This window comes from Scatophagus argus, chromosome 17, assembly GCF_020382885.2.
Source record: "Scatophagus argus isolate fScaArg1 chromosome 17, fScaArg1.pri, whole genome shotgun sequence".
Classification (NCBI taxonomy): domain Eukaryota; kingdom Metazoa; phylum Chordata; class Actinopteri; family Scatophagidae; genus Scatophagus; species Scatophagus argus.
The window spans coordinates 4,137,153-4,163,793 of NC_058509.1; the positions used below are offsets into that span (position 1 = coordinate 4,137,153).

The 26,641-nt window shown below is 44.0% G+C and overlaps 2 protein-coding genes across 3 annotated transcripts in view; one reads left to right on the plus strand and one right to left on the minus strand.

Annotated features, from left to right (window-relative positions):
- Positions 1-3,381: 3,381 nt before the first annotated feature.
- On the plus strand, positions 3,382-11,064 carry si:dkeyp-92c9.2 (uncharacterized protein LOC571482 homolog). The gene is made up of 2 exons (XM_046417445.1): positions 3,382-3,892; positions 4,532-11,064. Exon 2 carries the CDS (start codon positions 4,730-4,732, stop codon positions 5,732-5,734), a length of 1,005 nt encoding a protein of 334 aa, XP_046273401.1. The 5' UTR covers positions 3,382-3,892; positions 4,532-4,729; the 3' UTR covers positions 5,735-11,064.
- An 8,863-nt stretch (positions 11,065-19,927) lies between these two features.
- The window catches only part of myo1g (myosin IG), a 37,686-nt gene continuing 30,972 nt past the window's right edge, over positions 19,928-26,641 (minus strand). For both annotated transcript variants that reach the window (XM_046417446.1, XM_046417448.1), the window contains one exon: positions 19,928-20,643. In XM_046417446.1, the coding sequence (XP_046273402.1) occupies positions 20,481-20,643 (163 nt within the window). In that variant the 3' untranslated portion in view covers positions 19,928-20,480. The remainder of the gene's footprint in view (positions 20,644-26,641) is intronic.

Genomic DNA, 26,641 nt, shown 5'->3' on the forward strand with positions numbered 1-26,641 from the left:
ATGGGTTTATGCCAGAAGACGACCGCCTCCCGCCTGTTTTGTCTGCATCGCGTTGACTCAGGCTGAAACTGGTCAGTCTGAGTTTCATTTGGGTTTAAATGAGAGAGATGCCGTAAACATGTGATTGTATGTCATTTGATTAGTCCGCACATATAACGCCTGACGTGTTAATCATTTGGCATCTCGCAAGCATTTGAATAGCACTTTTGTCTTTTCGGGCACAGGGGATCTCAGCTGAGGAACAACAATCACAAACTTTAGATTTTACTCTTTGTTAAGCTAATGACACATCATTCCCATCTTGTTATCATCCAATCTTTTTATCTAAACTCCTGGCAAGATCAAGTGAGTTGCATGTATTTCAAAAAAGGTTGAACTTTATATTTTATTGGGTTTATTAATGTAGTTGTTCAGCAGGGAACAGGATGAGCGGGTGCAGAAAAGAAAAAGAAGCAGACTTCATGTCATTGTACTTCCTCTGTGATTGCTGTATCATCACACACTTTGTACAGGCTCATAATAAAGCTGTTTGCACGACAAAAGAGCAGCAGCGAGTCGGCTCTTCTGCTGGATGACTCAGTAATTAATGCAGTGGACAGCTGTGAGTCTGACAGCTTGTTTGAGTTGCTGCCAAACAGGCTTTTAAACATATTCTGCAGCTTTACGAAGTGATTCGTGATCAATCAGATGAGAGGTTTTAACCAAAGAGCTCCTTGTAGACAAACTCTCGAGTCGTTTTGAGGGCTTTGCTGTTGAAAAGATTCACTGATTACCTTTAGTGGAATGTAACTGACAACATTTACTCTTCTGCTGTACTGAAATACAAATTCGAGGTACTGTGACTTTGCTGGACACTTAAATCCTATGCAGCTTCTACTGTACTGCATCTGTATTCATTACTCCACTCGGACTAAATAGACTATTTAAACTCCTCTTGGATTAGCTGGACGATCTTACAGAATATCACGCAGATTAAACCACCCAACGGCTTTTAAAGTCGTTAAAATGAGCTCAAGGTTAAACATCTGCAGCAGTAAACAAAACACACTCTTCAACGCAGTATTAATCCAAACACATCGGACATAATAGTAGAACAGGTGCCATTTTACTGCACTTTCACTTCCATACTTTGATTACATTTTGCTGATTATGCTCGCATACTTTTACTTAAGCAAGGTTTTGAGTATTGTCACAGTGTGACATCAGTACTTTTACCTTAGTGCATGAGTACTTCTCTGCTGCTGCTTATGTCACTAGTGTTTTCCACTTTCTTTTTCCTTCTCTCGTTGCAACAAAATCAAGATTTCTGGAGGACAGCAGAGAGATTCAGGGCTGAGCTTCTGTCCGAACGACGGGATGAGTTGGCCTTCGCCTTCTCCTTCCTTCTCTGTCCCTCGCAGCTCAGGATGACTTGTCCAGTTGCTCCTTCCCAAGGCTTCTGGTGCACAATCATTGTGAATGATACCACAAACAGGAAGCTGACACTCTGCATTAACACACAGAAATACGACTGTGTTAGGAGGACTCATGTAGAGGGAGAGAGAGAGGGAGAGCTTCTTAACACCTTCAGATGGCTGAGTCGTCTGCAGTTTATTTTTTATTTGACTCAGTGCGAAGAGAAGACATTCGCCTCTTGGAAGACAAGAGGGACCCAAATCAAGGGCCAGTTGACCCACAGTCGGTATCGATTGGACTGCTTGCACAACACATTAGAGTGGAATTTAATTATTTTGAATGGACTAATGATCAGGCTGCTGCTAAGGGGAAGAGTTGTACTGCAGTACTGTGTGGTAGTTTGTGTTTTACTTACATTTTGGGTCTTTATTGTCTTTGTGTTGTGTTGGGGTTTGTGTTGTCTTGTTGTTTATACATGCATGTATAGACTGTATTTGCCTTCTTCTTGCCGTCTTACTGCACTACCGCCCTCCTTATCTCATCTGCCCGGAGTCGTTTGTTTATTTAGTTTATTCTCTGGTTTCCCATGAGTTACCATCTCCAGGGATTGACGAATAATCTAGCAGTTCCTCCTCCTTTCCCAGAAAAGTCTTTCGCTCTCCATTGATGTCAAAGAGTCTTTAGCAAACAATGATGTGGTATCATTCTCCACCAAGGTGCCTTTTATAAGCTGTAATCAACAGTTTCATTAATTTGTTATAATTTGTTTGTTAATTTGCTTATAAGGCTGTGACCCTCTCTGGCTGCTCTCTGCTCTCTCTGTTTGGCAGTGATGAAGTTTTAAATGTTAGTTATGTATTATTAAAGGTACTTGTACTTTCTTTTCATGCCACGTTTTTTGCAGACAAAACATATGAAGGGCGTGTGAAATGTTTGCATGAGATCCTCTTATGGTCGACAGCTCAAGCAGCTCCGTGACCTACAACACAGGATGGACCCATGAAGACAGTTGCATAATGAGAGCAGACCTGCAGCCACGTGAGGGAGGCTTACACACCGCGGGGTAAACCCTCCCAGGTGTGGGAGGTGAGATTTCCTTTCACTTCCATTTGATTCATAAAGCTTCGTTTGACTGTGAAGGGTCAGCTGATGGGTGCTGATGGCGGAGAGGAGATCAGGTTCATGCAATGGCAACCACAGTGACAAAGATTTCAGGGAGGCGAGCAGCTCAGAGTCTGAGAAGGACGACGAGACGACATTAAATCCAACATTAGGGGCGTGAATTAATGTTTCTGTAAAGCTGAATCTGTAATGTAAACTCCTTCTGGTTGACACAAACATTTTCAAAGTTCTGAGTGACTACTGAAGAATTTCTTTCATTTCCGTTTTCTTAATGCAGCACCACATTTGTGCACATTTTGCTCATCAAACAACGAGTACTGCTATTTACATTTCAAGATTTACTGTGCAAAACCAAATGGGCTGACGAGGGTCGTGATGTGATGGGAAGCTCTGTGTGCGATCTGATTGTTCTCAACATCTCTTGTTTAATTTTCAGTGTTTTTTCTATTTTTTAATTTCATTTTATTTTATTTGCTTCATTAATTTTGAATTTTATTCCTTAATTAATTTATTTTTTATATTTTATTTATCTTATTTTATTAAATTTAACTGTAAATGATGACATTTTATTTAGATAATTTGCCTCACGTTTTTTGCAATAAATGTGCAAAACATAACGTTTACTATAAGCTAATCTTTACAGTTACTACTAGTACTAATACTAATACTGCTGCTGTAGGTATTTCTACTATGTTGTTGTTGAAGATGATGATGATGAAGATGATGTGTGTTAACTGGGGACGGCTGGCTGGGTTTGTGATGTAGCTTCTCCAGGAAATCAATTAAAGTCTGTAATTTCCTCAAAAGTGACCTGAGTAGGCTAAGTGTGTGTGTGTGTGTGTGTGTGTGTGTGTGTGTGTCAGATGGCAGCTCAGCCCGTTAGGAGGAGTCAGTGTGTGTCTCACTGGCTGCTCCGCCTTTAATGTGTGAGAAGACCGTCCGCCGGTCAGTTGGAGACTGAGGCTTTGCAGTGCGGACTCACGGCTGCACCGGGAGACCAGCAACAGAACCGGGAGCAGTCTGAGGAGACCTCACGCTCGGACCCGAGACATGGAATGCATCGAAAGGACTCAGACACTGTGAAAGTTTGCCTTTCGGATATGGAGACACAAACGAAAAGGCAGTCAGTCACAGTAAAGTCAGCTGTCCCTCCCGCCCGGCTCTGAGGTGCGGCGGAGGATGACACCTGCACCCCGCCTGGCGAGGACCGACGCCTCTCTGAAGAGCAACAGTGACTTTCTGCCTCTCTGATTGTGCAGACGGATCGCCGGCTCTGGCTGCAGAAACTGCGCATTTGTTGCGCTCCTCTGTGTGTCTTTGCACCATCGCGGACTGCGGCAGAAGCAGCTCGCACCCGGACGTCTCGTACGCGCAGGTGAGCATCAGAGCAGCGCAGTGATGGACATTAAATGTTAACGTGAATGTCTTTGCGTGGCGCCACAGTCTGTTACGGAGCTGTATCAGTGTATTCAGTAGCCTGTTTGCTCTCAAAAGGGAGCAATGTGTCAGTGCTCACTTGGCTCCTGCATTAAGAGAAATTAAAGAGTCTTAATAGTTTAAGTTTCATAGGTTTCAGAGAACAGAAGTCACAAATTAAATCAGACTGATTAACCTTAAAGGTCAGAACAAATTGTCTGTCCCCGCACTGTCTGACTGTATGTTTCACATGTAGTCTGCATGAGCTTGTTCCACCTCTCAGCGTGTATCTGAATTTGCTCAGAGTGAAAATATACACAAAACTGCATGTTTTCATGGCTGCCCGTACAGATGTTTTGCATGAGTGTTACGTCTGGCATGCTGGAAACTTTGATCTCCTCTTCTCTAATTTAATATAGAGTTAATTTGGTTTGTAATCACGCTCAGCTGCACAGTGTGAGTGAGGCTGAGGACGTTGGAGTCAGCAGGGTGCGCTCTGCAGCATGTGGCCCGTATGTATTTGAATCTGCATTAGGCTTAGCGTGTGCATTCATTATAGTTTAACTTCTCTCTCTTCCTGTGTGTTTTCGTGTTGCAGGTATTGTCTCTGCTGCTCGTTTAAGCTGTGTCTACTGTTCGGCTCGGCTTGACGTGTCTGCACCGCTCATGTCTTCATGCTGTTTCCTTGTTGAGATTATCTGCTGGATATGAAGAAATAAAAGACGGCTTTGCCTCAAACGCGTCCCCCCTCCACACGAGCAGTAAGGCGGTATAATCTCCGGCGCTCTGACTCACCATGGGCACTGTACTATCGCTGTCTCCCGGCTCTCGGAAATCAGGCTACTATGACAACCGGCCGGGTTCGCTCAGCCACTACCCGAGCCTCAGCAGCCGCTCTCTGAACAGCCAGAAAGACCGCGGGCTGAAGAGGGGCCAGTCCATCTTCCTCCCAGCACTTACATGGAAGCGACTGGTGGCCTCTACGAAGAAGAAGGGCAACTCCAAGAAAAGCTCTGGCGGTCCCGTGGCTCTCGGGGACCCTCTCAACAACAACAACAGCATCAACATCTACCAAAAGGACCCGGTGTTGCACCTCAACCGCGAGAATGTGAAGAAGTCGCTGTCGTGTGCCAACTTGTCCAGCTACGAGGGCCCAGCAGGACTGGGACTGGGGCTTGGCTACGGCCTGGGGTTGGGTCAGGGCTTGGGCCAGGGGCACGGATGTAGCTACAGCAAGTCCCAACAGCTTTCCTCTGTGAAAAAGGTTCCTCAAGGGACAGTGAATTCGTCCCCAAAGCGTGTCATTGTCCAGGCCTCCACCAGTGAGCTCCTGCGCTGCCTGGGGGAGTTTCTGTGCTGTCGCTGCTACCGCCTGAAGCATCTGTCTCCGGCTGACCCGGTGCTCTGGCTTCGGGCTGTGGACCGCTCACTGCTGCTGCAGGGCTGGCAGGACCAGGCCTTCGTCACGCCGGCCAATGTGGTCTTTGTCTACATGCTGTGCAGAGACGTCGTGGACGGCGACCTGGTATCGTCAGAGCACGAGCTGCAGGCCATCCTGCTCACCTGCCTCTACCTGTCCTACTCCTACATGGGCAACGAGATCTCGTACCCGCTTAAGCCCTTCCTGGTTGAGGCGGGTAAGGAGGCCTTCTGGGACCGTTGCCTCGCCATCATCGATGCCACCAGTTCCAAGATGCTGCGCATCAACGCAGACCCACACTTTTTCACACAAGTATTCGCTGAACTCAAGAGTGAAGGCAGCTGTGGTCCCCAGGACTATAGTCGGGTGCTGGATCGGTGAGAGGAAGTCTGAGCACCCCCCACTTTGCTGACCGCACGCCTTTTGTATGCTCATGCACATGTATAATTGCACACAGACACACACACACACGTTTGTCTCATACAGATTCTCCTTCCCTTTCGTCATCTTCTGCTGCCATGCAGGAGCAACAAAAGGCCCATCTTGACAGAGTTACGTAGACATATTTAATCATTCCATCTGTGTTTGTTGCCACTGTCCCGTTCCATCCACAGACAGAAGTAAGAAAATTTACTCTGATAATTGGCTAACAGAGGCTCATATTTGTGTTTCTTATCCACCTGACTTTACTTGAACTGAAGAACCATTTGCTCCACCTGTCCCATCTGACCCCATGCATATCGTCACAGCTGCCCCTCTGGGTCGTCACAGCCAGGCATCCCAGCATCCTCGCCCTCCTCTCTGAATGTGATCAGTCGGTGTGCACGGGACAAAAAGATGCCATCACCACTCACAGAAACACCAATCAAGGATTTTTCACTTGTTATATTCTATACGTCAGTGTGGATTTCACAGAAGATTAAAACAGACAGTTTCCTGGACAATTCAAGGAGACATCTTGACATCTGCTGCTGTGCCAGCGGTGAAAAAGTGACTGACTGATGGGAACAGCTGAGAGATCCATGTAAGGTCCCGTTGGTCCTGCTGCGCGCTGTGTAATCACTAAAGCAAAACAAACAGGCACTGCATTGTGGAGCCTTGTAAGGGTCGTCTGGCCTGAGGGGGACAGTTGCTATTGTTTCTCTTCAGCCACTCAAACCTGCCCGGTGGTTTTATCTCATCTCAGGAGGGTTTTCTGGTTGCAGGCAGAACATGGGTTTAGGACTGACGTGTTTTATGTGACGGTATGCGTGGCTATGTGTGTGTGGGTGTGTGTAGGCGTTGTGCAGTGGACAGCAGCCAGGGTCATCAGCTGTTTACTCCATCCTTTGTTCCCTGTGTCTTGTTGACGGGGCACCCACAGCCGGCGTATTAATGAGATTAGCAGATTACTGTGGCCCCTCCCCTCACTCAACCTCTGCCCCCTTCTTGTCCGCTCGGCAGGCCTGCACAGCTTCAGTGGCTAATCCAGGCCAGGCTGGACAAGGCTGGACTGTAAACACCCGCACTTGCATACAAAGACACACATATTTAAATGCCATAACGTGTGCGCTTTATTCTCCTCGCTGCATGAATAAAGCGCCACACGTGCACAGCTCACGGTCCACTGTAGAAGCTCTCTGAGACATATCCCGGCAGGAATGGCACATGAATACTATTATGGTTCAAAGGGTTTGTTGTTGTTGCATCTGAATTTGTCCCAGTTTCTCAAGAGTCACCTGCGCATCCTCATCTGCCATCAAGAGGCTTGTTTTTCTCTCTTGTCCCTCCCTCAACTCCTGTCTGTTGCTAAATTATTCCCTTGAATGAACCATTGGCATTTGTGCTTCAGTGGATTCATTCTCTATTTCCCATGTGTTTCGGTGTGTTTTTGTGCATGTCGGAGGGGGTCACAGATGAGCCCAAGGTTCATTAATATTACACTGAAAAGTATATGGATTATTTTTTATGAAAGCAGATCAGATTAAATGTACTTTCAGATGGATTTTACGTCCTTAGTCATCTGGGATTTTACAGCTCATCTTTCAATAGCTTAGCAAGAGGAAGTAGAAAGCACAAATTAAGTACTAATACCACAACAGAGTGGCTGAAAGAGATGGCATGTGACCCCTTAAAATCAAACGGTGTCTACATGCGACCCCTCAATGTCGGTTAAACAAAAAGATTTCTTCCCTGTTTTTAAAATTTTTAAGAACAAGAGAATTTAAGAATTTATCTTTCGACTTCCCACCGTTGGTTCGGGAAGCTGCTTCAGACCTAAAAACATGGATGCTTGATTTCCGTTGTGTCCACAATAGCAAGTGGCAAAGCCTTAATCTCATTGTGTTCGGGAGCTTTAGGTGCTGCACTCCCCCCCCCCCCTCCTATGTGGCTGTCGCTTTAGCACACTACAATACATATTCACCCGCAAGGTCATACGATAAACACGCATCCCGATAAGATCCAAGCAAACAGGGACGTACACACACATTTTGAAGGGCTGAAAAAACATAACCCTAACCCTGCCGCCTATGTGTTAGCCAGCGAGCTACCTATCTTAGATTGGTTCACATGACAGCATAATAAGGTAGTACTGTGCAAGTGTGTAAACGTGACAGCTGTTGTTCGGAAACATATGTTAAGGACGTATCATTCATCTCTAACCATTTTCACAACCTTAAAAGAGTCACACATGGGTGACTACGCCAAGTTCAGACACCACGGCCTCTGTCCTATCGCTGTGTCCTACGAAGGCACGAAAAGTACTAAAGTTTTACTAGTTTGGTCTAGTTTAGGCAACTTGTATTTATGGAGCCACCGCAGCAAAAATAAAACAGTATTTTTTTTTTCCTCCAGAGGGGAAGCGTAAGCAAAGAGAGCGAATGGTGCAACTTTAGCATGGCCTTGTGCATGTCCTTGTGTGCAAACAAACACACTCTGGATCGCCTCCCCTCCTTGGCTAATCCAGTCCTAATCCTCCCACCCAATCAAATAGAGAGAGGGAGCGAGGGATGAAAACATGGCGAAATAAGTAAATGGTTCAGAATCCAGTGAGATTTGGTGTCACACTTTTCATACAGTTTTTCGCCCTGTGCTCAGCCTTCAAATCCTGGTCTAACAAACTGGAGGCCTCAGAGACCCAAAGCTGCCTATTACAACTGACCCGGACTTACTGAAGTCAAGCCTGCCTTCCTGCCTGCCTGAGGGATCTCGCATGAGCTCACACCAGTCAACCAGAGAGGAGTGAGGCAGTGATTCACGTTCAGAGAGCAGAGCGCCGAGACGCTGTTGTGTCGCTTCGACTGGAAACCATTTTGGGTTCGCTGTGGCGATCAGTGCAGCTCCCTCTCGCTCTGGCCAGGCCCCGGCTTTGACAAGGACACTTGTGTCTTGACTCAACACCCCCCCTCCTCTTCCCCCCCTCCAACCCAGTTTCCACACACACTCAGCTGTTGTTCGCTGGCTGTTTCATTAGATTTGACACCCCACACCCGCCAGCCATTGTCAGGACGAGGAAGGGCAGAATGGGACTGTTTGTTGGCATCATGTTGGTTGTGTTTGTGTGTGAATGTGGGTCAAAGTTAAGGGCAACATCTGCTTCCACCATTCGCCGCCTGTAGACCTGGATGTTAAGTAAATCAGAAGATACAGTGCAGCATGTTCAAGTCCCGGCATCAGCGACAAATAAGGAACAATCTGCTGCAGGTTACCTTTAGCATGTTGAGACCCTTCCTTTAAAGAAAAGCAAGCCTCATTCATTCAGTCTTCATGCTCCTTACGTCGTGGCGCAGACACAGAGGAACCGTGGTCATATGAGCCAAACCAAAAAGGCAACTGTCCCTTCTTTCAGTCCAATCAGTCGCCGAGCTGGATCACGTAGCTGTTCCTCCAATCGTTTCCAAGCCAATTAACTCTCATCTGAACTGCAGCTCTAATTCTGTTCATCCAATCAAACCCCTCGGCTTGAGTCCCGAGCTCTTTGACCGACGGCAAACGGACAGACACACAATGCCTGTGACGTCTCTGTGGATATTTAATGGTTCTTGTTACAAAACAACCTGACTGACTACAGATATTTAAACAAGATGAAAGAGGACATTTAGTGCAAACTGGACCTTTATATCTGTGGATGGGACCTTCATCTGGGACTCGGCTTTACAGAACACTTCAGATGGGCCTCAGACCTGCTCTGTTTTGGAGACCTCTGGGTTTGTGTGAACAATGTGATAAAAAGATTTAACAGAAAAGTCTGGTGTTATTCTATCTTTTTTTTCATGGTCACCAAGTATCATGCATTGGATCATATTTTAGTACTTTCAGATGTCTTAAAACAAGTTACAAGTGCATTTGTTGCTGTATGAATGCACATTTGAGTATTTCAGTAGCAGATTGCTGTATGTGGGATTAATTGAAGAAAAATAAACGACTGTGCCCACGTTCAGCGTAGAGATGAAACGTGTCACTGTGGCCAGCTGATGGGTTTTTAAAGGTTTTCGGTCAACACTGGCACCATGGAGGAATACATACGTATACATCAGGCTATCAAAACAGACCATTCTTGTTAGTCAGTCAAATAATTGTTGTTGTTTTGCTGACAATAAAAAAATATAGCGTATCATGAGACTTTTCCTTTAAGTCACCACAGCTCTGTGAGTTGTGTTATTTCAGCATGCTGCTGCTGCTGCTGTTGCTGTTGTTGCTGTAGGTTGGTGGGACATTTCAGTCGCACGCCACACACTGATGATGTAAATATGTGGCCGTGTAACAAAAAGCAGTTGAGAATGAAAAAACAAACAAAAACAAATATTCTTGCTGTGTAGTAGCATGCATGCCAGCCAGGTAGTTTAGAAATTTTTCTTTCTTTTTTTTACCTCTGCTTTTGTTTGATTTTTATATGTGATGTTTTAAAAAAAGATCATTTCTTTGGTAACTTAAAAGTGGATCTCACTGGAGTGGAAACATGATGTCATGTATTAAAAGTCTCTTATGACTGCAGATGTATGGTGGTCTGTCCGTATTTAGAAGCAGTAGAGACAAAAGTGAATAAATAATCGACTCTCGTTTTCTCCAGTCTGAAAAAGCGACGCATGCTTATTCATATGAGCTATGACAAAGTTAGAACTTAACACCCTTTATTTTAAACTCGGACGTCTTACGATGGTCTCACACCAGGCTTCATTTGTCAGTTTGCTAATTTAGATGTGGTCATGACGTGTCATCTGCTGCAACCAGAAGCTCCCCACCCCCCCATCACACAGTGTACATACAGAAACGATCGAGTTAGTGGCTATCAATAGCTTTTCTCATCGGAGCACCAGCTGCTGACACAAAGGCAGCCATTGTGCGTGGAGCGTTTGTCACAGGCAGCTCCAACTCCACCTGCGTCCTCGCTGGTTGTAGCTTCAGCGTTTTTCCACAAAAGCTTTCGAATTTCAAAACTTCACATTTGCCACATCTTGTCTGTGTTTTGTCAACGCTGGACAGATGCTATTGCAGCGGTAAATGTATGTAACTGTAGTGTCCCTCTCCTCCTCCTCCTCCTCCACCACCAACACCACCCGGGTCTCCCTGAGTTTCCATAGTTACCTTCCTCAGCCATCATTGTAACTGTCACACCAAACTGAAGCAGCACATCACCTCGGGTGACTTTTGTAAAGCCACCAAAATGTGTGTGTAGCTAAAAGTAAAATAACGTTGATGGGGAAAACTTGAAGAAAAACAAATGTGACTGTTTCTTTTTTCATGGTTTTTTTGTTTATTTGTTTTCCTTTTTTCATGATGATGATGTTTACTATGTTAATTATTTAATAAAGTATTGAGCTGAAATCCAGATCTGGTGCTTCGCCCTTTTCATGGAGCTGTTCGCACTTTAACAACTGCGAGGCTCACACACTTAACTAAAACTGCCTTTGTTCTCCCCACAGTACACGATAGACTCTCCGCCTGCAATCCGGCTAACTTAAGACTGGCAGTAAATTCATGCAGGGCATAAAAAAGCTTAATGCACAGCCGCACAATAGCCTGGCGCTGCAGATGGCCTTTTGGCTTCCTGTCAGGTGGGGGGTGCTGCGCTCCATCTGAGCATGTCTCTGCAGTCAATCACCGCCCTCCCTGCTCCGACCACAGGTGGAAACACTGCGATTCTGCCTCCTCCCATTGCGACATGAAACTGTGCAGTGTGGAAACATGAAAGAACAAGCTGCTTTTTTCCCCTGTGAGTTTAAAATGAAAAACAACAAGAGGGAAGCAGGTTTTATGTGCTGGTTTAGTGGCGGTGGTCAGCAGAGTGTTTGCCTCAGGCTGCCTTCCTCTGTCACTGTGTGTGTTGTCACTGGGTTTTACATTCATACACACAAACAGGTGTGTATTTCAACTGGTTTATCCCACAGTCTTACATTTCTCCACAATCTGACAAAAATCATTTTCTCACTTTTGTTTCTGCATTTCTAGTGCTGGAAGGTACTTTTATGTGAGCATTTCCATTTTATGCTACTTTTCCCTCAGAGGATAAATTCAAAATACAAATCAACTAATAAATTAGCATGGTTTCCTATAGCTTAAGCTAACCAGCATTATGTGATTTAAATTAACCTCCCCTTCAACACCTTGCAAGTGAATGCATCACCAATTACACATATAAAACTGAAAGTCCCCTTTTGCAGGATGAGTATTTCTATTGAGGTACTTTAAGTATAATATGATACAAAATAAAAGGATCTGAGTACTTCCTCCACCCTTGTGCATTTTTGGTTTCTTTTAAATAGAATTTAATCAGTTCTATTCTGAAATCAAGTGATTCAGTGATCAGACTCCTCATAATAAACTGAGCTCTCACCAGTTTACTGTAAATCATACGCTGGTCAACGACATTTATGAAGCAATCTTCTCATAACTTTCAGTAAGAACTATTTTGCTAAGCAATATTTCACTTTAGTGGCACTGATGAGTTTATTTACTTTTAATGCGAGCTAAATGTTTTGAGTGAATGAAGCGTTGTGCTGCTCTGTATGATTCAGTGTCTCAGAAAATGTGCGGAAGCAAATTAGAAAAACTGCAGTATCCGGGTTCATTCATGCATCGGCTAATATTGTGCACATGAATAGTCGGATGAAGCAGCAGAAATATAACAATCAACCTTAAATAAAATCACTGGGCAGATGAATTCATTTCACACTGCACACACATTTCCCTGCTGTGGGATTAATAAAGGATTATTTTATCTTATCTTAGCTTTTATCATACAGCCTAACAGATGTCTGCCATAAAACTACGGCAAAAAGAAAGACTTTTCTCAGCCAAAGCAGCTTGCTGGGCGAGACGTGATGCGTCTGTCTGGTCTCTCTGTTTGATGGTATTGGAAAATGATTATTTAAATGCCATTTATAATATGTTCACAATGCCGGAGTGGGAGGGCAGTGGGGTGAAACCCATCATGCTGCTGGTCGGAGCTCTGGTCAGTGACAGAGGCTGGGGACAGTCTTCGAGGGCAGAGAGGTGAAGCCAGGATGCTTTGACTGGAATAAAATGAGGAGGCATTGCTGCAGATGGCTGCCACAGCCTGACCGAGTCCTCTCCGGCTTTCTCCTGTCCTCTGAGAACACAAATCACCCAGCTCTCTGCCTCCCAGTGTCACACTTCTATAGTGTGTTCCCAGTGGCTTTCTGAAAGCCTTGGCTGCTGTTCGCTGCCTTTTATCGGCCCTCCGGGACCTAACATGCTCCAAAAACCCCCTCTGTCAATGCTCCTATAGATGGTACCCAGAGACATTATCAATTCAAGCTGTGTTTTTGAAGTAGAATCACACTTTTCTAGTTCAGTCTCGCCACAAACTACTGCTAAAGTCATCTTTAAAACTTGAAAAATAATGATTTGCGATCAAATTCAGCAGCAAAAGCTTTGCTATTATGACCTACTTTTATAACTGTCCTCAAACCAACCCAACCCAACCCCGGTCCCGGGATAAACCCAAAAACCTAACAAAATACCTAATGCTATAAAAATAAATACAACACTATATAAATATAAAAAAAACAATCAGAATAAAGTTTACAGCAGTACTGCGGGATTGTGCAAATGGAGGAGTAGTGCAATGACAGTAGTGCAAATGAGATGAGTAGTGCAGAGTTCTGTGCAAATGGCTGCATTGTGCAATATTCCATGGATGGTTGTCGGGAAAGGGGTGTGTGTGTGTGTGTGTGTGTGTGTGTGTGTGTGTGTGTGTGTGTGTGTGGGGTGTAAGGTATGAGGTAGCAGCAGACATAGCTAACACACCCAAGATTACGTGTTCTAAATTCATTTTTTTTGTGTTATATATTTTTCCATCACATTGGGACTAACTAGTTTGCAATACAAGAACATCGCTGTATCTTTACTTTCATCTCTTTCATCATATTTTCAGTCTTTGAAACTCATAGCGATAGGGTTAGCTTGATTAGTTAGCTAGCTGCAGCTGGAATCAACCAGAAACAGTTGTTTTACAGTTGTCGCTGGTCACAACTGGAGCTGAACCTACATTTGAAACCTGCTTGTGTCAAAATCTGTCTAAATCAGGCATATACCCGGAAAAAATGTTCTAGCTTCCTGGTTTACTTCCTGGTTATGTGGCCTCCTGAATATGCGCAGTGTTTCTCCCACTAGCCGCACTCGCTAGCTTCCGCTTGGCCCATAGACAAATACAAATATAAAACCTCCCTGGATTGAAAAATTATTAAGTAAAAAAAATTAAATTAAATTAAGAATCATAATTGACCTTGTTTATAGTTCAAGGTGTCCTGTCAACAAGCATCTCTCTATGAGGAAAATAATATTTTTGGACTCGTTTATTGTGCTGTTGTATCCGAGTCAAAAAAGAAAAATAAAAATATTCAAGGAAAAAGGCTGGAACAATGAGGAAGGCGAAAACTAAATGCACTGAAGAGTGAAAACTAAAAAATAACAGGTGAAACTCATTAAGGCGATCTTAATGGCAGGACAAAGACAAAGACAGGAAATATAAAGGAAACATGACACATGAGGAGGTGAACAACAAAATAAAACAGGAAATAACTGAACTAAAACCCATAACCTAAATTAAATTACTAAATTTAAGAGTCTGGCACAGGTGCAATCATAAAAGTTAAGAATAAAGGATGTCCCCTGAGTGCAATGTTAGCTTTAAAAGGAAAAATATTGTTTGATTTCGGGGTCAATCTCCACTGTGAGGCTCTTTACAGATCATGAGTACAGTTTGGGACCTTGGAGAGCAGTAGCCTGCTGGCACATCCTGACTGAGTGAACAGATGGTTCACTCAGCCATGCACCCATAAGTACTGGGCGAAGGACACCACCAGAGGGGACTCCAGAAGACTCTGCGGGGATGTCAAATTCTGTGAAGAGCAATCAGAGGTCTCATTAATGCATCATGAAGCGCTAAGAACGGACAGGCAGTCTTATATCCAGCAAACAGTGGTTGGCCTACTGTAGAAAACTGTACTTAAATGTTGAGGTACTTGTGCTTGTCTATTTTATGCCACTACGTTCCAAACTGAAATATAATTTTCATGGCTGTAGACTGTATATCACAGTTGTATACAAAACATACGATTAGTATATTACCCATTTCTTTCTTTAAGAATTAGCCTGCTAGCCTTAGAGTTAGCCAGAGCTAGATTTAAAAACGGCTAGCTTGGTCCTGACCAAAGATACCAAAATCAGCCTAAAGCTTCACAAGATTTCTTTTTCAAAAAGTTTAAATATCGCGTGTTGTGGTTTTATGGCTAGCTGTCCCCCCACCGTTTTCAGTCTATATGCTAAGCTAAGTTGGCTGTATGTTGCTTCATATTTACAGTAGAGATATGATAATGGTATCAATCTTTGCATCAAACCCTTGAGAAAAAAAATCTATAAATGCATTTCATAAAATGTTGAACTACTTTTATTGTGTAGGCCTAACACTATGTTTACAATCAATTAAATTAAACGTAAATGTACTGTAAATATAAAGGTTTTTTTAAAGTTTAAGCTCTCTGATTTCCCAAATATTTCCTGATTAGTAAGCATCCAGGCTGACGGCATGTTGATTCAGAGCGAGCCAAAGTAAAAACCAATCTCCCCCCTCATGTTACTGTAATCTCCAGCATGTGACCTCCCCTCAGGCTGATGACGAAGAGATGTTGGAAAACCTGCAGGGCTCACCAAACCAGTGGCTGGTCTGCCCTGAGAGGATTTAGAGGGAAAAACACAGCAGCTCTGGGACACATATTATATTCCCACTGGTAAATCCTCTCCAACTCATTACCAAATCCTCGCTGCCGGGCTGCTAATCTCTCAGAGAGACCGACCAGGTGCCAGTCTTTCTGTAATGGAATTGCACGGTGCGTTAAGTGATTGCATCAACAATTGCCAGGACTGATAAATTAGATTAGAAGTAGAAGAATTCCATTCGTACAGCACTGCAAGAAGAAACTAAGAAACTCCATCTTAATACAAAACAAGCATCAGATGAAAACCTGTTATTTACATTCTAATTTCGCGATTGATTGCAGTGTTGTGTTTATGTCAGTCTGCAAGTGTGCTTTTGATCCAGAGGCTTTTCACAGCGAGGAGGAATAAGATTGGAGCTGTCAGAGAAGGAAATGATTGGACAAAATTATGTGGAAGAAAAGTCTGGCAGTGCGTAGCCGCTGTGAATGTGATGAGGAAACAATTGGGGAAATAATTGTGGCACTTGTGTGGATGGAAAAGCTGCCATCAAACTAAACCCATCGCAGCTTGTTGAGAAAAAACAAAACATGTGAAATAAATCTTCTGTCTGTGGAAAAAAAGAGTCTGCGTTGGTGAATCCAAACGTCCTCGTCTGATCTGATGATTAACTGTTTAGGAAGTGTGTGTGTGGATCAAACACACGCACAAAATGCTTTTAATAATCAGTGATGGGAAGGATATGCGTGAATTTGCATCATCAACGACGGATCTCACGCTTAATTTATAAATCATGGCTTTATACATCAATGATTAAAGGATTACACAAACAAATTCAGCGTCTGTGCTCTAATGTCTGTTTTCGATTGAATATGATGGGCTAACATACAGGATCTGAGCGGCCGAGCTGTGACTCGGAGAAGAGCTGTGGTGTCGGTTTATCACCCAGCAGCTGATGGTCTCTGCAGACAGGAGATTTGCTGAACTGGTGCATAAACATTTAGAGCCTCCTCAGAAACAGTTATGAGTCTGAGGCTGAGGATGAAACGCTTGCTGTTTGTGACATTTCAATAAACGAAGAACTATCCTGCTTGAGCATGAGTTCCCTCCGCAGCTGTGGTGAGCATTCGGGAACTTCTTATTTATGAGAAGATGGCTCCACTGTGCCAGAAAGAAAGTGAGCTTCCTAACCAAATCAGGCTTCAAATTAGATTCACAATTAGCTTTATTTTGGCACGAAAAGCAATTTAATGTCAAAATAGGTCAAGAGAGCGCAGGGCTGAGATGTGCGTTATTTCTGCCGGATGTTTACTCGCACTGAACACTGACTAATGAGATCTCAAAATAACTAAACACACCAAAAGTGCTGGAGAATGAATGTGCTGCTAACTTTGGTCACCTCAAGCAAAGAGCATTGGGGGTAACTTTTCATGGACATAAAAGGCTCCAAAAGGTAACTGCAAAGATTAGGTTATGATCAGATTGTTAGAGTAGCGATTTATGTCCCTCTGAAGTTTTGATAAGCTGTTGTCGCTGAAACTGCAAGCTGGAGTACTACAATGGAAAACACATTTTGTTGATTGGTTTTCCAGTCATTTTCTGCTGTGTGTGTCCTCAAATCAATTGTTTGCACTGATGCTTGAGTTTCCAGAGAGACATGGTTTTACAATTCTGCTGCAATGATTTTTTTAACAACACAAACTACACAACATTCAACTGTAACAGCAGCTCAACAGTTAGAAGTTAAATAGAAATAAAAAATAAAAACCTAACTTCGTCCAGCGTTGTCACTCATTGATTAAAAAATGTGTCTCTGTGCAGTTGCAGTTATTTTTTTTACAGTTTCTTTTTTTTGGCTTCTATCTGACTCTATCTGACTCTGGAAGACATTTCACCTTTCGTTCTCCTGGCTGGTGGGGAGAGTCGATCCTTGTTAGCTTCCTCTGGGGTCGTTCACACGTTGATGTCACCCGTGTGGTCATTAAGTTCACGCCGCAGTCATGAGAGAAATGTTAAGAATGAAGGTGTGAATTGGCGTCAAAGCGCCTGAGGACGGACGTCTCAGGAGGATTGCTTTGATAATCGGCTGATGAGCGCTGCTTCGGGGCCCAATCTGGGAGATACTCAGGTGACAAACTGAGTGCATCATTGTTCTTATACTTCAAAGTGAACGAGGAGACAATGAATTTACATTTCCACTGGTCTGCACTTGTTTTAAACCTATCTGGTCTCAGTTAAGCATCTGATTAAGGCAGAAACAAAACATAAATTCAAAATTTGCACAGATCCATATTTGTGTTGCAGAGTGTTGATTGAAGAAGCGCAGGGCTGTTCAGAAGTGTTAAATTGACTCTCAGAGGTGTGAACGTATTCAACATAAACACAGCACAGCGCTGATTTTTACAGTCAAACGAACGCAGAGGAGTAAATCACACACACACAACAGTATGTCCTGTTTTCACACAATGCAAATCAATCCCATCGCCAATAAATACCAGCAAACGTCCATACACACATGCAGCATCTGCACTCACACTCACAGTATTACCGAGCAGTGGGATTTGGGGGAATCACAGCAGGGAGTGTGTCAGGAAGCGGTGAAAGCCGAGTCACAGCGAGGGCAGTCCGTCACTAAGTCACAGCTAACAGGTCACTGTGGAGAGAGAGATGGATGAAAACTGGCAGCAGACGACAGAATTAAGCTCTCAGACTTAACTGCTCAGTGAGAGTTTGACTCCACGCTGAAAAATCCATCATTTGAAGAAAAAATAAAAAAAAATAAATGTTGATGGCTGCTGACAGTTCAGTAACTTTACTCAAAGCTTTGACATTGTTAGTAGTGGATGTTGATATCTGTATTTAAAGTTAAGGTTTTCATTTAATTTTAATTTAAGCCTTAGAGGCTAAGGCTAACGGCTCAAGGCTACATTAGCCACTATTAGCATACCCTGCATTTGATTTGCACTCGTAAGTCGTAACTCATGACATGACATCTGTTAAAAACCGAGTTGGATGTGCCACAAGACAAGGCAGCTCGTTTGTAACGTTACTCAGCCCTTGTTGTTATATAAACATCGACCGGCTACAAGCAGCATCAGCTGATAGACAACACATCACGCCGTGTTTCACGCCTAACAGGATCATAGCTATATGCCTACAGCCAGCAGTAAGACAGTATTGTGTATACAGATTACTAAACTGGACACAAAAAAGGCAAAGGCTCTAAAAACATGCAAAACCACTGCTTTCATTTACAGTCGATGCTCTGAGCAGCCATCTTGGTTTGCGAACTCCCAAGTTGACGAGTTTGGATGTTCTGTTTGTCACTTTTGGCTTCGGAAGTCGGAAAACAACTCGGAAAACAACTTACGAGTACAAATCAAATGTTAAACTGGTTAGCATTTAGCTAAAAGCAACAACAAGTGCAGAAAAGTTAAGTCAGCAAACTGAGTAATAAACATTACGCGACAGTATTTAACATTAGCCACCATAAGCTACTTATGTAGCTGTCTGGCTAGCTGGCTTCACAGCTGTGAGCACAGCTGGATTACAGGACTAGACACCAAACCCACAGATTCAGTACAATGAGAACTGCTCACCTGGTGCTGGTCCTGTGTACGTGGCCCACTGAACATGCTCAGTGTTGTTTCTCCCGCTTGCCCCGCCCACAACTTCCTGTTTTCCAACACCGCAATAAATTCACTCAGTATACTCAGGGACGTATTTGTACCATCAGCTCCTGTGTCTCAACTGTGTACGGGGTTTTCTTTTAGAAAATTTGAGACTCACCCAGAGGAGGGTCATGGCTGTCGATATTTCTTGTTTAAATATCATTTTTGAGTTCCGTGAGCAACACAATCAAAGTAGTGACAGAGATCTCCCAAATATCTCAAAACATGGGCATGCTCCGTACCACAACAGGTAAAAAAGCAAATATGTTTTATTATATTATGGTAACACTTTTTCTGTTTGACTGAAACTGCATTCAGCATCTTTGTATACCAGAAGATTTGAAATTTAATTCTTGTATCTCCTGTAAACTGCTGTCTGCTGCAGCGGCCGTGTGCGATTATCAACCCAACTGATCTGATCCCGAGGACACCGAGGGGACGAGAGAGGAAATGGCTTTTGCGTCACTCGGTCCAGATTTCTCTGTGCATGTGAACATCGGGACTTTAACTGATCCTGTGCATTTACTGTATTTGTACAGGAAATCCTCCTATCACTTCACACTGAAAGACTCCTGACTTCTTTCATTCATATTTCCGTGTCTTCCTTCAAAGCCCCAAAGCACATTTGAGAAAAACATTTTAATCACTGTATAATGAAGACTTGTCTACAGCCACAGTACAGCAGGCTGTCTATTCATGTGGCAAAGCACTGGGGAGAAATTAACACACAGAGAACTCGCTTAAGTAAATCTTGAATAATTTATTTTCTTCCACTGTGTTGTTTCTCTTTCCCACTTTCATTACATCTGACATCAAATAATTGTCACAGTCTGCCTTTTCAAGGCAACAGCCTGACACAAAGGTACACAAAAGAGTTCAGTGTACAAAAATAAATCTGGAATGCTTTGGCTTGATTGGATTTATGCGTTGTGATGTACAATCTGTCATTCAAAAAGTGCATTTATTTATATTCTTGATCTCTCTCGTGTTTATAATTTCTTTAAAGCTCCATTGTAATAGCAAAAGCAAAGACAGTAACGCACACGTATGTACAGAAACTGTGTCCTCGGTCGCTGCGACAACATCGGGACCTCCCAAACTACTCAACCCTTTTGTAATTGTCCTCTTGCAGCTCAGGATTAAGAAAGCAGACTGCCAGCAACTCTGCTTTCTGTCAGTACTTCAAATACTTTGTGAGTAAATTTTTCATGATGTTTTCACCGGTTCTGATACATCACACTGTCGAGGGTTCAGGTCTCGTCCAGGTCCTGAAGACAAGCTGTTGTTTGGACAGACTTTTAGTTTGCGGGAACGAGCAGGATGAAACCATCTCGGCTCTTCTTGAAATCTGCGTTGGCCTGGCCGGGTTTGGTTTCCACTGTGACGCTCTTTGGTTTGCCCCGCATGTGAAGCTGCACGGCTGAACAGCAAACCTTCACAGTAAACTGGGCTTTTCTTACCCTGAAAGACAGAAAGACAAACACACGTCAGCACAACCTACAAACTGTGATCAGTGCGCTGATGTACGACATGGACTGCAGTACTTAAAAAACACACCTGAGTTCAACTTTTGATGAACTGCCAACACAAATTTGCTTCAAAAATGTCAGATATGTAAGCAAATTCACGAATTTTAGTATTTATCTTGTGGATTTGCACTTTTGAAAAGAAAGAGTGATAAAACAGAGTTTGCTACAACATTTGCTGAAGCTTTACGTTTTCACATTTTAATGTGGTGGTCATTAAAACCAAACACAGGCAACATTTTTATTCAGCGAGGGCTGTCATGGTGTCAGATTTTTACTGCACGATCATCAAAAAGATTCCACCATAAAATCATGGCATCTGTAGACAACTTGAAAGAAATTCAGCCAAATCCATCTTTAACTTTATCACAGCATCTTTGACTCAATTATGAGTTGTTTATTATTATCAGTCACAGCAGGACCAGGTTCATGACAGACGCGTTCGGCCCTAAAACTGCTCCTCATGGAGGTGAAGCCCTTCAAGGTGAGATTTATTTGATATGACATTTGATATGAGTAATGAACACTAAACAGAGCTTGTTATCGATCACTTCATTCTGCCACTGGATGATTTCGACCGGTCGCCGTTACGTCCGGACGGACCGCAGGTGCTGTGGTGTCACACACCCAATCCCCCTGCTGACAGGGAAGTGTGGCCCTGCACCGTCAGCTGAAGATGATCCACTGTGAAGCTGCTGCTTCCTCTCCGCCCGTGGGGATCCTGCAGCCTCAGCCCGGCCGCGGCAACCCCGCGGCTCGGGCAAACACAAGCTGGGCCAGCACATGTCTCGGTCTCTGCAGCGCACACAGAGGGCCTCACACTGTATCCACCCACGCCACACCCCGAGGCCCAGGGGACCACGAGTTTGTGGCTGATAGTCCTGCTTGTGAGGACATTTTTTGTGTGAAAGTGTCCAAGTTGGTGGGTTCGGGTTTTTCTAGCAGTGGAGGCACTTTGTTTGAACCCAACGTGACGGCTTCAAAAAGCAGATGCAGAACATTTGCTGAACAGCTATTTGTGGACGCCTTTGAATGTTGATAATGTGACTGATAAGCCAACTTGGCAAGCTTCTGCCTGCTCTGGCAAGAACAACCCAGCATAACGGTGTGTGTGCTGTGCCCCGTGCCCCCCCCCACCCCGACTGACTGATTGACTGACTGGTCCTCTTCAGGAACATGGCTGAAAATCACAGCAGATGAAGCCCCACTTCAAGGTGAGTTTAATTCATGCACATTACATAATTTTTTAGATGTTACGCAATAGTGCTGGCAGTGTGGTCTGGCACAGTAGGGACAAACACTACGTAAGTGCAACAGACAGATAAACTAAAACCTGAGAATGGAGACAGGACTTAAGCTGGCACCGTAATCCAAACTCTAAATATGCATTAAATACACACTGGACAATGATACTGCTTAGTAATTAACTATGTATTAGTAGTGCAGCATAAAGTGTGCTCACAGGGCAGTAGGAAGCCAAGTTAACCCTACTGCTAAAGATAAATTAAACCAATTAAAGGTACCATTAAACATCTCCTGACTATTTGTTTGCGGCACAAAAATCAGATATTGTGTTCACTGTTGAGCCTAACCACTTTAGTTTTGATTGAAGTGATCAGTGATGTTTCTTTTCCCACTCAAGCGATCCCCTTGCAGCTCTTGTAAATCTCATCCATGCTGCGTTTATGCCTCCTTTCCAGAGGCAGACTGGACAGATCTCAGTATATCTGGCGTAATACGTAATCATCCTCTGTTAACGTGTCTCCTCTGATTATTTGTGCAGTCAACCCTGAAATGAATATGCAGTGAGGACACATCTACGATAAGACTCAAGCTGCATATCAATAGAGATAAATAACAATAACGTACACCATAGAGACAAAAGTATTGGGACACCTGACCATCACACCAACAGAGACTGATGTCTCATTGTAAACACACAGACAGCTTTGCAGCTCTAACAGCTTCCACTCTTCTGTGAAGGCTTTCCACAACATGTTGGAGTGTTTCTGTGGGAATTTGTGCCCATTCATGCAGTAGAGCATCTGTGAGGTCACACACTGATGTTGGACCAAAAGGCCTGGCTCACAATCTCCGTTCCAGTTCATCCCAAAGGTGTTGGATGGGGTTGAGGTCAGGGCTCTGTGTGGGCCAGTCAAGTTCTTCCACACCAAACTCATCCAACCATGTCTTTATGGAGCTTTGCTTTGTGCACTGGGACACAGTCATGCTGGAATAGAAAAGGGCCTTCAACAAACTGTTGCCACAAAGTTGGAAGCATAGCATTGTCCAAAATGTCCCTTCACTGGAAGTCAGGGGCCGAGCACTGAAAACAGCTTCATACCACACGTGAATTCAATAATAAAGAGGTGTGTTCCAGTACTTTTGTTTACATATTTTTTTTCAAGTCCAAAACAACAGTCTCTTTAAGCTGCCACATTATATGCTTTAGTACTAAAAGAATCTGACTGCATGTTTCCAAATCTGTGTCTCTGTTCAAGTCACTCCAACAGGTGTGGCCTTGCAGGCCACTCGTCCACCTCAGACCCCGCCTTGCTGAACCCCCTAAACCAGCTGTCCTTTCCCTGCTGACAAACCCGACACAGAAACCCACTGACCTCCCCACGGTTTGGATTTGTGTGTGTGTGATACAGATCTCGTCATGCCAGCCACCACAAGTCGAAGCCGACACCAGCGGGGCGTGCCGAAGAGCCTGCGGCTGTGCCTGAGGACAGCAGATGATCGGCTGTGAAGGCCTGTGGTGCAGCTATGGGCAGCTTTCTGTTGCTGCAAAGCGGGAGCTGTGGGGACTGCGGAGGCCGAGGCTGTCCGCACGCAGACTAAATATGGCTGTTGCTCTGCATGTGAGCGCTGCTGTTCAGAGGCAGCTGGGCGATAAACAAGAGCCGTTACAGTCCAAAATGGAAGCTACTTTGTTTAATCGCTGCAGAATTTATGCCTCCGGCTGTCAAAGTCAAAAACTTCATCAGTGTCCGCCGTTTCTGTAAATCTTCACAACAAGCTTCCCCATTAACTGTGTGAATCTCACAGCAAAGGTGGAATCAGGAAGGAGGTTGGGAGCGGTGGAGGGTTTGGTGCACAATTTGTCTGTGGTGTGGATCTCCTCTCAAACCAGCAATCAACATGGTTTACAAAGACCGCGATCGTTCCCTGACCTCAACCGGGACGTTTTAGTCACCTAAACTTACTGTAACCCTCAGAGGGTTTGTGATACTTGTGTTGGATGGCAGTAATGAATGACCTGTTTTTCTTTTAGTTATGAGGACTTGTTGATTTGCTTTTTTAGGAAGCTAATACATACAACATAAGAGAAATGTGTCCTCTGGACTGTTTTAATCCGATCACTTCTTTCCTTCACCGCTGCTAACACCAGTTTTGAGGTTTAAGGTCAGACTATTGCGATTCTGCAGATGATTATGACATTAAAACTGTGTCAGATTTCTGATGTTTCTTGTGTGATTTTGATCTTAGTTATATAAACTGATCAACCAAAGAACATTTGCTTCAAAGCAAATTATCAGTATTTCAGTTTTGTTTTGGCTTCATTTTACACATTTGGTTTCTGTGAACAGCGATGATGTATTTATTATGTAAGCGCTTTTCCCAGAATGTCGAACTTCTCCTTTAAAGAATAAGTCGATTACAGGGAAGCTCACCTGTAGCTTTCCATCCCACAGCCCCATATTCTCCCATCCACTCGACTCGACACCTAATTAACGAAAGCCTGCAATTTTCCCCTGTAATCTAAATTAGCACTTCTCCAGCTGCCTGGCAACCATCGCTGGGGCAACAGCAGCATCTACAGCCCCACCATCGGGGAGGTGGGGGGCAGCGTGGGCCATGGCCACTCATCCTCAGGGGTGTGAGGCGGCGAGGCAGACGGGGGAGCAGACCAACCCACAGGGTTCGCTCTGGCGTCATGGTGGTAATCATCACCGACCTCATCCATTATAATTACCATCACCGTCATCAGAAACAGTGGGCCTATCTCAACCAGCTGCACCCTGCGTCTTGAGTCGCCTCAGGGGGCATTCTGGGAAAAAAAATGAGTCATACTGTAACCACACAGTGGTCTTTTACAGGCACACGGCCTGAATCATAAACGCATGTCATCATGCGCGAGTCCTAATTCTCTCTCAAGACCACCGACACGTTTGTGAGATAAGATCAGATCGGTCTAACAGCGACTGAGCGGGTGAAGAAGGGTCTCATCAAATCGATTATCAATGAGGAAAGATGGTCGAACGCTGTCAGGGTTTGTTTTATTTTATTTTATTTTTAATGCGGCAGGATCATTTGTTCCACCTCCAGGGCGAGTCGCTGGACACGCAGCTGTCAGCGACGGCTGAACTCATCGTATCAAAACATCTTCAGCTGAGCGACAACACCAGAAAGCAGCCAAAACATGAGAGCGTTGTGAAGAGTGAAAATGTTGCTGAGGAATCCATTTGTTGGACACGGAGGTCGATTTTAAGGCTGCACGTGTGCGTCGACTGAATCCACAAAGAGGCCTTTTGATGCTGGGGCAGTTTTTAAGGTCAGCGGTCGACTCTGTGAGTGCACCCAGGAGGCTTTGAGACGCCCGAACAGAAAGTCCCCGAGATTTAACATCCGAACGAGAGGCGCCGTCAGGACGTCTTTAGAAAATCAGCTCCTCCTCAACCTGTTTTAATGCAAGTGTGTGGGCAATGAGGAAAATCTCTCTCTGCCACCACCATACTGTCGAAACCTTTTCGTACTTCATATCACCTCACTCATGCCTCTTGTGAGATTAGTTTCACCCGGGAAGTGGTTTCCCTTTCATGAGGATCAACGTAATGAAATGATGTATGAAGGGGTGGTTTGATAATCATATTTGCTGGCATTTTTAATATGTTTTTTAATGGGGACAAACATCAGCCTACCTGCCATAATTACATTTTGGGTGTGAAATCTGGCTGTGTGTTAAATGAGCAGAGCATTTTGAAGCCCAACATTAATCTCACTACAATTTGTGTTAATTACGGACTCTGCATCTTAAATTATAAATGCACCCACGTTTGGTTACCCATTACTTCGTGACTGCATTCAAATCATACGGGATTTATTGAGATTTCATTCCCACCCAGAACACGTATGTCTGATTTGTCAGTCATCATCCCTGTTATTATTACAGCCCTAATTACCTAACGGTTTCCAGGTAACTTATTGGTGATCCTGTGATTTAAGACACAATTTGCATTTAAATGTGTATTTTTCAGTCTTTTTACATGCCAATGCGTTTTCTGTGTTTAACTTGAGAGGCTCGTTAACATCAACTCATACGTTAAAGCAGACAGACGAACTATCAGACCAGCGGAAGCGATTCTCGACAAAGACATGTTGACATTTGAGCTCACCAACCAGGTAAATGCACCCATCCCTTCATGCTCTCTGTCACACCACAAAAATCAGCACATTAGCAAACGGGACATCTGACCTGTTGGACCTGTGACACACAGCAACGCCAACGCCGTCAAGCAGAAACAGAACAAACTCTGCATCTGTCTTCATGGCTTGAAACTCTCAACACTTTTCGCACTTTCACCCAAAATCATGAAACTTCTTTTTTCAGCTTTTGTTCTTCTGACCTTCTCCTCTCTAGCTGTTTCTTTACTGACAGACAGCAAGCAGATGTGGTTTTAGTGGAGGTAGTTTTCCTCAACTTTCTGTGTTGATGGTAAAAGCTAGTGGAAGAAAACACCAACATTAAATCCACTGCTGCCTCTGCCTGTCATGAAGGTCACATGGTTTTGCCAGCGGCTAAAATGCCACTGGAAGGATGACTTTTATTATGAGAGAGGAGGAGAAATGTTTTATCCCAAACTTCCCCCTGTAATATTAACACCGTCTGAATGGGGCTGTTGTCAAGTCGCTTTTATATCCACAGGCGG